This window comes from Neovison vison, chromosome 4, assembly GCF_020171115.1.
Source record: "Neovison vison isolate M4711 chromosome 4, ASM_NN_V1, whole genome shotgun sequence".
In the NCBI taxonomy this organism is placed as follows: Eukaryota; Metazoa; Chordata; class Mammalia; order Carnivora; family Mustelidae; genus Neogale; species Neogale vison.
Window position 1 is genome coordinate 171,466,439 of NC_058094.1, and position 18,587 is coordinate 171,485,025.

Below are 18,587 nucleotides of genomic sequence, written 5' to 3' on the forward strand. Positions count from 1 at the left end.
TTACCATTAAGTTATCTTGTATATGCTGCTTAAGACCACAGGAGTTAAAGATGGATGTTTGAAAGAAGTTCATTTACTTTGTAGCACTTTATGTGCTGACTGGATCACCATAACTGGGAATAAGTGGTTTAATAATCCAGGTGGGGTATTGTGCGGCCGATGGGAGGCAAAAAATTAGACAGAATGACAGCTAGTCTCAAGGACCCAGAAGTACTACTCACCAACTACACCTGAAGATACAAATTGCAACTTGATCCCCAAGTCCTGGTTTTCACACATCACACATGCTGTGAATATTTTCTCTTGGGGTAATTTCATACCCGGTATAAACCACTTACAAGAGTTCTGTTCTAGAAATCCTGATTGGAAGAATTGAAATTTAGGAATGAGAAGGCCCTTGTCAAAAATCTTTTACTGTGGGCTACTTACCGGTGCTATGGTAGTGACTTTATAAATATGTGTTTTCATACATACCTCAGAGGATGGTGAAAAGTCTAAGTTAATATAAATCAATATATCTTGCCAGAAAAAAAAAATCAGCGTAGGAGGACTTCTGATTACTTTGCAGAAGAAATATTTTTTTAAGCAAATGAGAAAAGCGTATTATGAAAACTGTAATTTTGGTTTATTTATTCTACCTATATGATATAGATTATACAGCTGAATATGGGAGACCTACGGAGATTAACAAGTCTAAAAAGAAAACTTTAAATCCCAAATACAGTGCCTATTCACTTGATGGGCTATGATCGGGCCAAAAATAAACTCAAACCCCTGAATATACAAAGTTTATTATCTTACACTTAAATAACTAAACTAAGTGATAAACTTTCCAAGTACCTTTGTTGCTTAAGTATGCAATTCAACATTTTTATTTTTATAATGAGTATGATAATAGTGGTATCAATGGACTTAAAGCATACAAAATAGTTTAATATTTCTCTTAGAAGCATTATTTTTCAAGCGTATCTCCAGTATATTTTTAAGTATATCTCTGATTACAAAATAAATTTTAAAAGTTTCATGAGGCAGTCTACACTGGTTCAAAAGCTTTTTAGGGGGCAGGGAAGAGAGGCTAATACTTTTTTTGCAATTATATGTTTTCCTCTAAAAAAATTCATAGTCTTATATAGTATTCATATATTATAAATAATACTTTTCCTAAGCAAGTGAATTCAAATATTAATCTTAAATTACTTAAATTTAAATTATTTAAATTTAAATTTAAATAAAGATTAAATTATTTAATTTTAAAATTCAATTTTAAGAGAAATAATACCATTTGAACATATTCTTTAAAGATAAAAACAATTGAATAGGACAGGGTCACTGGAAAATGTGGAGGCTTCACTTTGTTAATGCAAAGGTAAAGCTAACACATTACTGAAAATAAATGGTGTGGCAATTCCCACATTTATTTTCAAAATAAAAAAGTCATTTATTCTGTCACTGTATTTTCTTCCTATGACTTTCTACATAATGTCATATGCTAAGTGATAAATGCAGACGTACTCTTTTTAAAGTGACAGATGATTCAAAGTGAACAAGAGTTTCTCAACCTACTATCACTGAAAACTGTATTTTAATGGCACAGAGGATTGAACTGTTTGGGTTTTCTGTAAGGTATTTACATTTTAACTTGATAAATAGGAATGATGTTATCCTTATATGCAGGGCAAAACTCTTTGCAAAGTAACTTTCATTTTTCTCTGTACACTGTTTTACATAACTTTTGCTTTCCTAATGTTTGTCACATAATAGACTGGAACAGTTTCAAGTCTATCCCATCACGAAAATATCAAGGTCCCCAATTCCAAATACCATCATATGAGACAAAATAAGCTATACAAACTGGTATTAGTACATCACTGATATAGCCACAAATGTTCTTCCTAACATGAGATGTATAATAACCTACAATTCCAAGTGTGAAATATTTTTTGCATTTTTTTTTTTTTTTTTTTTTTGCTTACGCACCTCAGGGACTGAAACTCCTGAAGTGGGCAGATTCTGTTGAAAAAGAGAAGTTCATATTAAAGCTGAAAAAAACAAAAGTCAAACTGAAAACAAAGGCCAATGAAGGTTCTTATATCATATTCTCCTGTGAAATAAGTGGATAAATATAAAACGCATTTCCTTGTCAAGTTTATTCTGCTTAATTTCATTAAATACATGAAGAAATATCTTTTCACAAAGTGAGGAATGCTCCAAAAGAGAGTGGGTGATATTGTGAATTACTTATCCAAAATGCAATTTCATCACCCAAAGCAGACTGATCAACATCCTTGGCCGGCTTCACAGACCTCTCTGAAACAACATGGTGGTATTACATTTATATTTTACAATAAGATCTCATCTCCAAGTTCCATTATCCTTCATAAACCATTCCTACTAATTTGTTAAGTGGCCCAATTACCCGTCCCACTTTTCCATTTTCCAGTCCAACTCTCATTCCTTCCTAAAAATATTCAGTGTCTTTTTGATGGAGACATAGCTTATGGTGTTGGTTTTATTTTGTGCTTTTTCTGGAAATAAGAAAAAAATTCCATTAGTATCAGTAAAAAGTAAAAATACTATTAAATATGTAAAAAAGTTTTACTTGAGAGTAATTAGAAAAAAAAAACAAAACAAAAGAGATGAGGTTAAATACACTGAAGCTGGTCTTTGTGAGAGTGCATCTTCAATTATCCACCACCCCTCCTTTTCTGAGTCACACTGGGAAGCTTTTTTTCTGGCAAGAAACAGAAAAAAAGGTTACCAAATTCCAAAAGTCTATGGGACTCAGAACAAATCTGGAAAACTGTTGACAAATCACACACATAGTACTAGCCAAAGTTTTCCTATGGTGGGTTGTGTGTGGTGAGGAGAAGTATGAAACCTGAATGTGAAGCTGGGAGTACTTAGACACTCATGTGTCTCTGAAAAGGAAGGAGTGATCAGCATTTTCACTTCCTCCCTAAAACTGAGCTATGTGAAGGCGAATCTACATGGAAGTCCAAGATGGGTCTGAACAATCAGAGAACACAGTTATCTGTGGACTTCCTTATGCCGTATACTGAGATCGATGAAGAAGCAGGCAACTTTGCAGCGACTCAGCATAGAAATGGACCAGAAAGATCAAATACACCCAAAAGTGGATCAGAAAAAGGAGTCTAGGGCAGCCCTAGAGAAAATTAAAGGGTCCAGGAATGCAACTCGATTTTGAAGATATTTTTATAAGTTTAAAAAATGTTGCAGCTGCACATTTTTCATCAAAGGAAGTCATCAAGTCTGGGAGGATGTACTCGGGTTGACTATCCCATAACAGGAGAACCTTATGGAAGTAATTGCTATTTCTCAGATGGATTGAAACTTAATGGAACTTTTCTTGAAAGCTTTCTGATTTCAGTAATACTCTGGACTTCTGAGTCCAAGTCAATCTACATAGCACGTGGGGTAATGGGTGGTGGGAAGAACGTGCTAGCGTCAATCTAGGTGACCTCAAATTTTCTGTCAGCTTTCGTATTTTTCTTTCTCAGCTCTTAGTTCAAACTTAGATCTGAATAAACATTTTAAGACATGAATATTGTTCTTCCAACCTTATTATAATATACAAATGTTTCTTCTCCCTCCAATTCAGTTTAAGCATCTTATTCTATGATGCCTTATCCTGTCCTACGCCACGAGTCCAGGAAAGTCCAGAGAATCTCAAGCAACCAAACTAGGATGTTCGTCAAACTGTCTCCATGGCATGATCACAGATGCCTTTGACTTTGGGAAGAATGAATGCTCACCATATATACATCCGTACGCCAAGTGACGATTATAGTTGTGGAAATGGTTCAGAAAAATAGCCAAGCACAATGCAAAAATCTCAAACAGATACTGTCCACCTCACCTCAACCACCAAAAAAATCTAAAAAAGACATTTTTGACATACTTTTGAGCATTTGAATAAAGACAGGTAATGACTGATACTATGGAATTATTGTTAATATTCCTAGGTATGATAATAGTATGGTAATTATATAGAAAACTGTCCTTAATCTTGGAAAATGCCTGCTGATCTATTTAGAGATGTAGGGTCATACTATCTGCAATCTATCTGCAAAAGATTGAACATAATAAAATATATATTTCTGCATGTATGATGGCAAAATAATAATATAGGCTGGGGATATACTGGATTCATGTGTCCTGATGTCACAAAAAGCAAAACCATGCCAACTCAGATAATAAAAACCCCTTTTAAGGTATCCTCCCTCCAAAAGAGATTATAGGATGAAATTAAATCCTGGCTGGCACTTTTCTACCACCTGTTTGGAGAACTAGTACCATACGGATATTGGTGTCTGCAAGCTTCTTCCTACTTAAGGTAGTAGGGTTACTGGTCATCTACCGAGAATGAATGATGTCGGCAGAGAGATAGCGATATAAGAAAGCAAGGAAATAGTAGAGTTTGCCACTACCTCTCTGAGGATGGGAAAGCAGCTGACAAAGAACGAGTAACAGAATCAAGCAAAATTCAGAGCAAGTGGGGCTAGAAGTCATAAATATGTAAGAAAGCCACCAGCTCAGGAAATTTTCTCCAGCAACACTTTGACGTCTGATAGCAACACTAAAAATTCATTCCAAGAATAGAAGTGATGAAACAATGTATATACAAGCTCACTTACAATCAAGATATGTAGGCAAAGAGTGTATATTAAATGAACATGCCCATCAGTGGCTTACCCTCAAGTTACTATAAGAAAACTATGGTATCTGGTAAAAGATAAACAAGCAGCTCATTAGAGAACAAATTCAGATATTATGTTACTTCAACTATACCCTTCTGTATATAACTTTCAAATATCAAGGATGAACAGAGTAAATGTTTTAGTTTTTTGAAAATTATCATGAGTGTGTAATTCTAAATGTAATATATTTTTAATCAGAATTAATACAGGAACTGTATATTTGTATTTAATCAAATGTGAGGTGTGACTACGGAGGAATGTGATTGATTTTATTTAATCAGTATCACTTTAATATTAAACAGAATACACAGTACAGATAATTAGTTTAAAAGATGCATTTGTCTTCAGGGCACTTATTAAGTTCAACCTAATACCAAAGAATTTTTAAAAATCCTATTACTCTAAAGTATTGAGATCTCTCTTGTCCTCATAGTTTCTAACATGTAATCATTTTAAATTGACAATTTAATCCAAATTGTCATAGGACAAAGAAAAATCTTTGGTGAAGAGATTGTTGGGAGGTTTGAGTTAAAAATATAGAAAGAGCATAATATTCACATTAAGAGGGTCATTAGCTATTTCAAGACTAAAGTAAAATTAACAGAATTATATGCTATACCTATATAGGAATTTTTATTTTTTTTTAATTGCTTTTATGTTTATCATCTCATTTAATCCTACTCTAAGCCAAGATATGCCACTTCTTAGACGAGAAACTGAAAATCAGAAAGATCAGATACCCAGCCCAAGAAAATAAAGGTAATGACAGAATCCAAATACAGTACTTTCCCCTTCCCATGCTCCATTTATTCAAACTACAAGTTCATTAAGAATTTTTTTCTAACTTTCCTATCCATGTCTCTATTTTTTTAAGTGATTTTATAGTATTGCATGGAGCACTGGGTGTGGTACATAAACAATGAATTTTACAACACTGAAAAAATAAAATAAAAATAAATCAAATTATCTTAAGACAGTGAACACGGGAAGGATTTAGAGACTACAATATACATCTGTTCTGCCTGAAAAAGAGGCTTGAATGTCAATATGGAGTAATTTAACATAATAACTTCTAGTACTGTGATAACCTGAAGTGGTCAAATAAAGTTACTCTACATAGCTCTTTCCTTATATGCAATTGGATATCCTTGGCATCAAACAACAACGAGGGAAAGTAAAGCTAGTTTGGGAAAAGATCAATTATTGTCCTATTATGGTACCTGTCAGTCTGAAGGGGAGAAGCTTTTCTCTCACACTTGATGATAAAATGTATCAAGGGCTTCCCTACCATCTCTCCCATAGTGAATAAACACATTTGATTTTGGTGAATTTTACTGTCCCATTCCAGATTCATAATTTGTTTAACCTTTCATGATTTTGCAGGTCCTTAAGTGTGTATACCACACATTCGAACACAATATAAATTTTATTTTTTTAAAAGGTTTTATTTATTCATTTGAGAGAGAGACAGAAAGAGCACAAGCAGGAGAGGCAGAGGGAGAGAAGACGCCCTGCTGAGCTGGGAGCCGGCCATGGGACTTAATCCTAGGACATGGATAGCATGACCTGAAGCAAAGGCAGATGCTTAACCATCTGAACCACCCAGATGCTCCACAAAACAAATTTTAAAAAGGAAGTGAGACTGAAATAATTTTTATACTACAAGTAATTTTTATTTTTTTTAAAGATTTTATTCATTTATTTGACTGATCACAAGTAGGCAGAGAGGCAGGCAGGGATGGGGGAGGGGAGCAGACTCCCCACTGAGCAGAGAGCCGATGCGGGGCTCGATCCCAGGACCCTGAGATCATGACCTAAGCTGAAGGCAGAGGATTAACCCACTGAGCCACCCAGGCGCCCCAGCTACAAATAATTTTTATAACCCATGATTATTTCAATGTATGGCAAGTCTTTCAATTAGGATCATTAATTTTTTTTTTCAGCAGCACTTTGACATACTTAATTAAAATGTAACTACCAAAAATAAAATATCTTCAAAAACACATATAGGACACCTGGGTGGCTCAGTCTGTTAAGGATCTGCCTTTGGCTCAGGTCCCAGAGTCCTGGAATCGAGTACTGCTTCTACTGCACCGGGCTCCTTGCTCAGTGGTAAGCCTGCTCTTCCCTCTGGCCTCTGCTCCCCCGTTTGCGCCCACTCACGCATGAGCTCTCTCTCTCTCTGACAAATAAAGCAAATCTTTAGATAAAGGAAGATACACATAATCTTAATTCAGTGTCCCTTGACTAAACACTTCTCACTTGAGCCAAATTTTTAAGCTTGCACCAAGATAAATTTTAATGGTAAGGATATTTTTAATTGAGATAATTTCATTACCCTTATAATTGTAATTGCTCACAAGAATGTCTGATCTTATTTTTGTAAATGTGATTGTTTACACATATTTGCAGAGTTTAGTTCAGAAGATTTTGCACAGAAGGGACTGTGAGGCTCCCTCCTTAATGGCTCCCCCAGTATACATGCATGTTTGTGTCTAGAAAGGAAGGACCCTGAGCCTTCAGGGAAAGTACACCTAGTGTAATGGATTTTTGGAAATCAAGGGGCACCAAATGGTAAATGTATCTTTATGAAGATATCCAAGTTTCAAAGACAGATTTCTACATGTACAAGCAATCAGCAACAACTAAACCGTTCTAATGTTGTTTTATTGTTATTGTCTTGTGTACTTGACTAGCTAGTGAAATAAAACCATTAGAAATGTTATCCTACTTGGTTAGGACTCATAAAATCATCAGAAGCCCATATGGTTGGTTCTTTAATTTCTTTTTAGCTCTGAACCATAGTAAGGATATGTGCATACATACCGGTAAAATAATTTTGCAAAGACCACTTACCTTGTATGCCCCACTCTCTGATATATTCTATTCTTTTCTCTCTTCACTTCTATTTCTCCTCTAATGACTATTTTTTTTCCATTCCTTCCTGAAATGCTGATCTAGATCCCCTAACTGAATTCATGGTTCACCAATTGTTGGGGAATGCTGCAGGAGCACCAAAAATGAGTTTAGAACATGGAATTGGGGTAGGGTGTATATTGCTCGTGCCACCTGCATGTTGTGTGACTTTAGGTAAATTTCTTCAGTATCTTTCTGCTTCACTTTCCTCACGTGTCCAGTGAGCATGATAACAATTAAAAGGCTATCTAACAAATTTAAGTTTCCAATAAATAGGAACTATTTTATTAACATTAAAACCTCAAAGATTCCCTTAGCTTTTTCTGCCTGTCTAGGGCTCAGTGAAAAAGGACTAATCATATTTTCTTCATCTGATACTATGTTTGTTGCTTATACGTAGATGGAACCAATGGAACCAGAAGATTTATTTATACTTTTGTTTATTTATTTATTTATTTATTTTTAATGAAACATTTATGTTAGGACTGTTACAGAAGAGAGAAAGAAGGAAAGATGTGGGAGGGGTGAGAAGAGATCTAAGAGCAAAAACAACACAGGAAAAGGAGAGGGGGACAGGAAGAGGCTAAAAAAAAAAAAAAGAAAGAAAGAAAAGAAGAACAAAGTCTTCCTTCTTTGCTATACTCCTCAATCCTCAAATGGACCATGGGCATCAAACGACATCTACCATTTTGAAGATGAATGTCCTTTCATTCAAATAAAACAATGACATTGAGTAAAGGAAGGATGGAAGCTGATATTTAGAGCATGGCTTTAATGTTTATTTGTTTAAGATTTATTTATTTATTTGAGAAAGAGCGAGTGTGCAGCACTCTCCTGTGAGTGGGGAGAGGGGCAGAGAGAGAGGAAAAGAATCCTCAAGCAGACTTCCTGCTGAGTGCAAAGCCTGACCCAGGACTTGATCATGACCTGAGCTGAAATCAAGAGTTGGCCACTTAACTGACTGAGTTCCTAGGCACCCCATGGCTTTGCATTTGTTTGAAGTTTTGCAAAACCCTTAAACATCAGATTCAACCACCTTCAAAATACATTTCAGGATGAAAGCACATGTCTTACTGACTGTTAATTTGTGTCAGATAATTCTCTAGAACTCTTACTCTACATAAAGGTAATTAATACATACCTATGTTAAGTACGTATGCATACACATGATTGTTTGTGATGTTTGGGACAGGGATCTGGGTGCAGTTGGTGGTTTTAAATAAAAACGGACTCTTAAAAAAACCACACCTAATATAATAAATTAGTATCTATTGAATTTCATGTGAATAAAATATATCAGTAATACTTCCTGTTATGACTATTCTTTTTCTCAACATGATCTCATTCTCAAAATGTATCACTGTGGCTTTCTAAAATACAGAAAAATCACCGCAGATAGTGAAAGAATATTGATAATAATATTTAGAATTAAAGCATTAGGCTGCTAAGTTTTCCTTTTCATCAATCTTGGAAAAGACCTCGAATTAAAAAACAAACAAGTTATAATGAAATTTGTTCTTATCCTTTGCCCCTCTAAATATCCACTGATCTCACACCAAAGCATTTTCTAACTAGGTTAAAGTCCAATTCTGCACTCACATTAGGCTAAGATTCAATTGAGTTAAAATTTTACACTGACTGCCAGTCAACCTTATCATGAACTTTCATTATGTGCATGTAATTAATTGGGTCCAACGAACAATATCAGTACTGAGTTATAGACTCTTTTCCCCCCGACCATATAATTAGAATATAATTACCCACAGGATATCAGAATGATGCAAAACCTTTCCTCTAAATGCGCCCTCATTAGGAAACAAGTCTCAATGTACATTTATTCAATCAGTGTGAATTAATTAAAATGTTACTGAAATAAAAGAGGGCAGCAATAAAGAGTATCTGACATCTATTAAGAGACTATCACTTGAGAGCTGCATGCACAGTTTATATTTAAACCCGTTTAGCTCAAGTAGGAGCTTGGCCATGTAATGTTACATACATCCAGCATACTAGGAAATCTGAGTAAATGAATCAGCGTGTGTTGCTGTTCTTGAAAAGAACATAATACTCGATGCACACAAAATCTGAAAGGGCCTGAGTAGGATTCTAGAGACCCCTTTATTCCCTGATGAGTCCATAAAGATGTTATGATTACGTAGTGGTGGACAGAAATCATGTGTAACTCCAAGTATCCAGAAAAAGAGCTGTTCATCCCACACTTTTCTACTACAAATCTAGCATAACTGTTTTGATATGGCTTAGGAGATGATGGTCAGAAAACCTAAACTTACCAAAGAACTAATTTTTTTTAATAAAGAAAATAACCTCCATTATTTGAGGTAGCTCAAGGTATTTCAATAGCGTATTTCCTTTAAGCAGAACATTCACATGCACCTAAGACTATATTCTTTTTAAGAGGAGCCATAATATAACATTCAGATTATATAAAACATGGGAAAAACAGTAATTGCACAAAGAAGCCAAAGGACATAACTGCATATCTCACAAGAAGATGATGCATGCAAGAACATTCTTCTTAATTCTTGGTTTCTCTAGTAGCCGGCATACTGTCATATTCAATAGAAGATTAGTGAATAAACTAACAAATCAATAACCCTAATACAAAGGAATACTCACTAGTATTAAAGAATAGTTATCATGAACAGGTAGCAAAAATTTTAAAAAGCTACATGTAATATTTAAAGTAAGATATACAGAGATCTTCAAGCTTTCTACGTTATCACATAATTCCTCTCAGTTTTAGCTTTAGAAGTAGTTTCTGTAAAACTCTGTTCTGATAATCAATATCTGGCATTCATTCTTACATATAAACAAGTGCCACTTTAAAATGGAAATACCCATGAGCACTAAGATAAATAAGGCTATTTACAAATTACTCCTTTTCGTATGCTCTTTAGGAACAAACTCTAATCAGTTCTTATTATTACTTTTTTAAAAAATATATTAACTCCATAAGACCATACATATTTTTAAGTATTCTGATGCATGGTATATTTACAAAACAGTATAATGTTCTATTCAGGTAGTAGACTGGTTTTGGTAGAGACCAACATATGAAAGAAATAATGAACTCACTCTAAGTAAGAAGGAGATTGTCTCACACAGGCCTGTTTTATTTTTAACATAAAAACTTCTGCAGAATTTCAGTGACAAAGACATGCCGCTGCTATGATTTCTTGCTGAAAATGCTGTTATTTGAGTAACATTGAGTAATCACCACATTAAAAAAAAATCTTACTAACAGAATAGGAACAATTTTAAAGTTCCATTTCGTAGTAAACATCAATTTTCATTTTCTGAGCTGAGAAGAATATTTATTATATTTTACATAGACTACTGTATTGCTTCAACTGTATTTTTAAAAATCAGATTTTATTTATTTTTTTTTTAAAGATTTTATTTATCTATTTTGACAGAGAGAGATCACAAGCAGGCAGAGAGGCAGGCAGAGAGAGAGAGAGGAGGAAGCAGGCTCCCTGCTGAGCAGAGAGCCCCATGCGGGACTCGATCCCAGGACCCCGAGATCATGACCCGAGCCGAAGGCAGCGGCTTAACCCACTGAGCCACCCAGGCGCCCCTAAAAATCAGATTTTAAATGTAGTTTGACATCCAGAGAAAAATGTCTTGATTCTCCTCAGAATTCTGAAATGGTCCCTTTAAACTCTCTGCCTGCAATGCCACTTTATTTTAAATATTAGGCATTTCACAGTACCATCTATTGGATGTTTTACATAACTACAATAACATAACAATCACAAATTTTCTGAAATTTATTAATAATTATAAAATACTTCAAGTGCCACTCCAGAAACTAAACATAATATTCATCAGACATCTACTAATATTACCTCATCCTCACATACTTTAAACTCAATTTTATTAGCTTGTAAGAGTAAGATCTAATTGCCATGTGTTAGGAATGATTTCTAAGAATAAGCTTCCCTGCCACATACCCATTTTAGTATGTTATTGGATATTTATGTCACTATCGGATGTATTTTCTTCTCGACTCAAGAGAAATTGAAAACTGATGGGGAAAAAACAGACAACTGATTGTTATTCATTAATTCAGTCAATATTTGTTGCTCATCTACTATTTGTCACAATGAATTAGGTGCTAGAGATAAAGAGATCTTCCCTTTCGTGTGAGCAATGAGAGTGATGGCAGGGGGGTCAGTGTGCACAGGGAACAGCTTCACAGGAAACAACTCAAGTTCAGCTCCTGGTGTGACCTTGAGGCCTCTGTGGGACATCCAAGAGGCAATTCACAAGGTGAAGCTGAGTATTTGGATCTTGAGAGGTCAGAGAGAACAAGCTTACACAGACATTTTCAAAAGTGGTAGCTGAGGGCACTTGAGTGACTCAGTGGGTTAAGCCTCTGCCTTCGGCTCAGGTCATGATCTCAGGGTCCTGGGACTGAGCCCCACATTGGGCTCCCTTCTCGGTGGAGTCTGCTTCCCCCTTTCTCTCTGCTTGCTTCTCTGCCTACTTGTGGTCTCTCTCTCTCTCTGTCAAATAAATAAATAAAATCTTTTTTAGAAAAGGGGGGTAGCTGGAGTCATGGAATTGGATGAGATAATCTACAGCAAGCATAATGGCATAAGTATATAGTTAAAAATGGAAACATAATTAAGAGAATAGAAGGAGGGCTAGGAATTGAGCAATATGGATTGAGTATGACTGGAGAGGCAGAATAAAATCGAGTAGAAATGTGTGAGGTGAGTGTCGTGATACAAGAACAGAGCATCTAAAATACTGTCAATGCTGCAGAGGATTCAAAAGAGGATTCTTGGAAAGGGGGTCTAGTGGATGTTTTTGGTACCCCAATGCAGATTCTTTGTCACCTAGTCAGAGAACCTATCCCCAACTGCTATGAGTGTAGACTGCTGAGAATCCCTAATTGTCACATTTTCTGAGTTATTCTTTACTCCAGGAGCAGGCTGCCTGAAGAGCAAGCACTTCTTATCCTGGAGGAAGCCACAGCTAATGAATAACTGATCTGAGTTAGAAAAAGCCAACCCCTTGTCTTAAGTTAAGAACAGCCTTATGGTATGATTTTATGCCAGACCTCCCAGGGCTCAGGCCAAGGTTTACTCTCTTCTTATAACCACTTTCTTGCACAAAGTCCCCTTCCTCTCCTTCTTCCTCCCTCCCATACAGATGGTTTTATAAAGAAACATTCCTCCCTCTATAAATCACAAAGATCCAAGCCCCTGGTTCATGCTCTGCTCCTTGGGAAACCATCCCAAAAGACCATCACTGGATTTGGGATGAATAGCAAGAATAGTCTTCCACACATTTTATAATCAGGAATGAGAATACTGTGAGTTGAGGTAGAAGGAGGAACATCTGACACGGTGAGTGTATCTTCACAGCTGCATATAGTTATGGCTACGTTAAGAAGCAGACAAGGTCAGATCCATATACAAATAAAGAAAAACAGAAAATAACAGCCATCCTTCTAGTATGGATTCAAGGGCAGACATATCCCTAAGAGTAGAAACAGAAGTTCTGGTGCTGGACTCAGATCATAGTGCTGTCCAGAACTACCTATCACAAGCATGTTAGGTGACACCTTATTTGAGGGTTTCAACTGTAAATGAGTGAGTCAATATATTATTACATATTGTGACAAAGGCCATGAGAGGAGGAAAATGGGGAGAAAGAAAAGCAGAAAGTGCTAGAATGGAGAAAGAAAGAAAGAAAGAAACTGGAGGGATACAGGCATTGGTGACTCAAGGATATTGGAGTAATGGTAACCAAATGGAAGAATTCAAGAATATTTGAGGTTGGGGTGAAACAGAAATAATATTATACGGAATAGAATATGGTGTGGTAAGCTGTATTTCTATAAGATGTGGGTTTCCTTAGGCAAGTAAGGCCAAATAGGTCAAAGCTTCTGTGAGCATTAGCAACAGAATTTGAAATGATATATTCTACCACCTAGGCTGGAAGGCAAGGAGTGAGTATGGCAGCCTCAAAGGAACTAAACAATCCTTCTTCTATAGAAAGGGGAAATGCAGGTTGAACTAAGAAAAAAGGACAAAAGAGTGTCAAAAATACTGCATTGTACATGAAATTGGTGTACAGACCAAAAGTTTTAAATGAATCAATTCTTGTTCAGGTTTCACGTTGAAAGTTGAGAATAGAGAAGTTATATTTAATAGTAAAACAGAGAAAAGCATGCATATAAATACTTTATGATCACTGACACTTCATCTGGAATCATTAAAACCATAGGTTACCTTTGCAAGGTAGAATTTATCCTTAAATGCCTAGTGGTGAAGGGATCTGATTTTAATTGCACTCAAAGTTTAAAAGTTAGAAGACAGAAATGATTTAAAGTATTTATTTCTACTGTAATGCAGTTAGTTCTGGATATTTGCCCTGCCCTAACCCCAATCTTGCTTTGGAGGGCACAAGCAGAAAAATACCAATACAGAGGTTCACATATCTGGGAGCATCTATGCCACGCTCCATGGTAATCATGTCTTACTGAGTAGAAAATGTATGATCTCTAACTTGTTTTAATTTTTCTTAATTATTGGTAACAGTTAAGTTTTAAAATTATTTTGTAGTTATTTCCATTAATTCTACAAAACAAGGTTTTTTTTGTTGTTGTTATAATGCTCATGTTTGCCTTGATTTATGAGCTTTGGTCTTTACCATTTTTATTATTTTTATTTTTTTCTTTCTTTACCATTTAAAAATTTTTTTTGATTGGTCAAGTCTGTCAACATTTTCTTTAATCCTTTCCTTTTAGGAAAAAGATAAAAAGGCAAAAAAATCTTTTTAAAGGGCAAAAATAAATCTTTAATCCATGTTTATTTTGGAATAGGTATAAAGTGGAATTTATCTTAATTTGGTTTCCCATATGGCTATGCAGTAATCTCAACACCACCGATTCCCACTATCCCCCTCCAGATTAAAAATAAGGCCTCCATCATACACTACATTACTACATATTAGTGTACTATGTTTTAGACTTTCTACTAGGTCCTTATAACTTCTAGAGCCACTATGACACTATTTTGATCACTGTGACTTTAATAAGCATAATTTTAAGGTTTGTTAAAAACAAGTCTTTCCTGGGGCACCTGGGTGGCTCAGATGGTTAAACAGCTGCCTTCAGCTCAAGTCATGATGTCACGGTCCTAGGATCGAGCCTCTTATTGGGCTCCCTACTCCATTTGGAGTCTGCTTCTCCCTCTCTCTCCCCTTCTCTCTCACTTGAGCTTGCTCTCTCTCTAATAAATGAATAAAATCTTTAAAAAAAAAAAAGGTCTTCCTTACTATTTCTATGGCTTTATGAATTTATAATGTATTTGTGAATATTTATTCTTCCAGACAAACTGTGGAATCATTTTGCCAAGCAAAAAATAAATATTATATGGGAATTGCATTAAATAGATGAGAGAATTTGAAGAAATGTCAGTTCTTTTTAGCATAATTTTATTTTCTTCAGTATACTTAGACTTAAGAAAATATTTTAATTTTTTGTTTAGGGATAGCATCTTTGCACTAAACGAGATTTTCTTAATCCACTCCATCAAATCACTGAGGCAGTTCTCTTCAGAAGTTGATTCTTCCCTATATAGACACTGGTTTCTTTTTGGTTTCTCCTAAGATATTTTTTTTTCTCTATGTCGTTTCTTAACCTTATAGTTACTCCTTTTAAATCAATATATTATAAAATAGATGTTTTCTTTAGTATTCTTGATCATGTAACAATTGCTGTTAATGTTTTCTTCTGCTCAATATAATAAATCTTCACATATGACATCGATGTAACCTCTAACTACTATGCTTCTTTCTTTTTCCTTATGGCAGAATTACTACTATTTTATTTTGGCAACAGGTAGACTTCTTTATACTAAAATGCACTTTGGCCATAAGCCATCCGTCTGCATTGACAGTTATTATAAAAAAGAGAAACCAAAGGAAATAAACATTACTATGATTATAGTAATATTGTTGAGCCATTGTGCCCTCTGATACAATTTGGTATGGAAGAAATTAATCTCAGGCCTCAGAAACAACAGTAACAACAAAAAGTGTTTCCGCTAAGTGAATGATTTGTTTTTATGTTGTGAAGACTGTCGAGACTGTATTTCCCCTCTTTTCATAAGGCTACTAAGAAACTCAGCGACAAATTTGCAAACTACCTCTGTCAACTTTTTTAGGATATTAGTGACGTGAATTTCTAAGTCTAATTTGATTTCAATATACATTTATTGTGTTAGATTGCTGCATACTTAGCTGCTCATGTTACTGGCAGTAAGCTGTAAAATAACTTAATTCATTAATAGATAATTGCATATCCTCACTTTTGAAACAGGTATATAAAAGATATTCTTTACTTTCCTTCTGCCTATTTCCTAGATTTTAGCTATCAAATATTTCTATCCTTCATTACATAATGCTTATTTTTTTGCCTACATGATTTAGATTTCCATCAGATTTTCAATTAATTGAACTCCCAGTTTATGTCGTATCAGTCTTTCATTTTTACTTTTCTATAAATCATGACAAAATTAACAGACTCCAAGTTTGTTTCCTTAAAAAAATTATTATAATTTGCTCTGGGTACAGCCACATGTTAGGCATAAAATATCAGAGAAATGTGGAAAAACATCTATGCAGCCCTATTTAAAAAAAACAAACAAGCAACTAAAATTAGTATTTTAGAATCCTAACAATAGAACTCTATCATACTTATGTAGGTAGAAACAAATATAATTTGCCACAATATAATGAATTTTTTCTTCTAGATTAGACCTTATTTGTAAGTATACATATACTATATTACATAGCCTAAGCTACTATGAAGATGGGTTCTTTGGAAACCACTAAAATCAATCTAAGACAATGTAACAAATAAATGGTTCATCTCACAAGTATGGATGATGGGCTCATCACTTAGTGTGCAGGGTCTTTTCCCATTTCTTATCCTATGTACCTTTAAAATAAAAATACATGAAGACTCTGTTCATCCAAAACGGATGTACACGTATATTACAAACATCATAGAGCTTTAGTGCTTAAATGTGTTCCTCACTGAAATTTGAGTAAAGAAAACCATTGGCAAAAAAAATAGGAATGTTCAGAATTTACTTCTATATATTTTTAAAATAAATAAATAAAAAGCAGCTATCCTTTTATGAATAATAACTTAAAAATGAGTCCGAGTTAGATTTTCAAAGTATGGAAAAAATTAGATTCTTTTTTGCCTATCATTACTATGATGACAATTATGAATTGATCTATAATGAATATTAATTAAATGAATATTAAGTAATGGCACTGATGAAACATTTATTGAGCACTGACAGTGGGCTTGTCCCTACTCTTTAGACAAAAAAGAAAATTGCACAGGCATAAACCCATGGTACATTACATAAAGAATTTGAAGAAAATAGATGACTTCAGTAACTGTGGTTAAAGGTTAAAGAGGTAAATGCAAACAAAGAAGGGAGAAGCAGCCGAATTGATGTTAAATAAAAACTGAAGCTCACTGCAGCAAGTCACAGCCTTAGCCAACTGTTCACACCTCTCCATTAAACTTCTGGGAGCCCTACTAGTATAGGAAGCAAGGTTCCAGAGCATTCAAAATCCAAATTTCACAATCATGAGGAATTCAAACATCTCCCCCCTGCCCCTTACACTGGCTCATGTTTACTATTGAAATGGTCATTATTAAGTGTTCTGGTTACAGTTAAGTGACAGAGAAGACAGAGAGATCCCATAATAGCTGGACTGTGAGGAAAATGCACACATACCATGCTTTCTCTCCCTAACAGAACTTTTGACATTGTTGAGGAGTAATGACTTGATAAACCCATACTTTAAGGAAAGATTTAACATACCCGATACTAGACTAGACTTAATCACCATATCTACAATGCATAATCTAGTAGAATTCTTATAATTGTAGAAGAGCAAGCAAGATTGGAAGAAAAGAAGGTAATATAGACATATGGTTCTCCAAGAGTGTTATATGTAGAAATGCGTGGACTGGTATTTTAGCAACATCATGTTGCCCAAGTTTTCAGTAACAGTAAAGAAGAGAGGTAGTTGGAAAAATATGAATCAAGTCTAAGGGTATGTCTAGAATTCATATTACCCAAATAGCTTTATTTTCCTTTCTCTGAGCAAATGAACTTCATTATTGATTCTGTTGGCATTCTTCTATGTTTATTTAAGATAATATAGAATATTATAACAAGAATATAAAGTATTTTGGGGAGAAGAGACCACAACTGGTCCAAAAGAGGCACCATATTGAACATACACTTGATTTTTTATATTATTTATCTGCCAATGAATACTATTCTGATTGTATATTCTGATAATATGATGTTTGTGTAAACATAAGATACAATTATCCTCTAAAATAAGTTACTTAAATATTTACATTAATAGTTTATGCTACAACTTTTTTTTTTGTTTTGTTTTAGGAAACACTCCAAACATTATATTCCTGATTAAGATATGTTTATAGTGCAGAAAGAACTAAAGAACTGTGAAATCTGATTCATGTGTAGAACAAAGTAATACAGTATGAGCAGAAAAAAGGATACTTCGGAATATCGATTACAGAGTAACCAGGAAAGGCCATTCTTCATAAAGATGTTCAGTAAGGTATTGTATATCATAACAAAATAAATAATTGGAAACATGATAGACATAAACATTATTTAAACTAAATTATGATATCTTCACTTAATAAGATATTATACAGCCATGAATAGCAATGTTCCATAGTATACAGAAACACACACATTTAATGATATTAGTTTAAGTGTAAAAATAAGGTGTCACATGCTATATAAAGTTTAATTACAGATATGTCTAAATACACATCTAACAATCAGGAAGAAGTTTTTAAAAGTGCTTCCTTTTATATATAAATAATTATTCTTACATATCTTA

The 18,587-nt window shown here is 34.5% G+C and overlaps 1 protein-coding gene across 4 annotated transcripts in view; it reads right to left on the reverse strand.

Annotated features, from left to right (window-relative positions):
• The window catches only part of DGKB (diacylglycerol kinase beta), a 693,878-nt gene that overhangs the window by 448,888 nt on the left and 226,403 nt on the right, over positions 1-18,587 (reverse strand). For all 4 annotated transcript variants that reach the window (XM_044246133.1, XM_044246130.1, XM_044246131.1 and 1 more), the window contains one exon: positions 1,978-2,010. In XM_044246133.1, the coding sequence (XP_044102068.1) occupies positions 1,978-2,010 (33 nt within the window). The remainder of the gene's footprint in view (positions 1-1,977; positions 2,011-18,587) is intronic.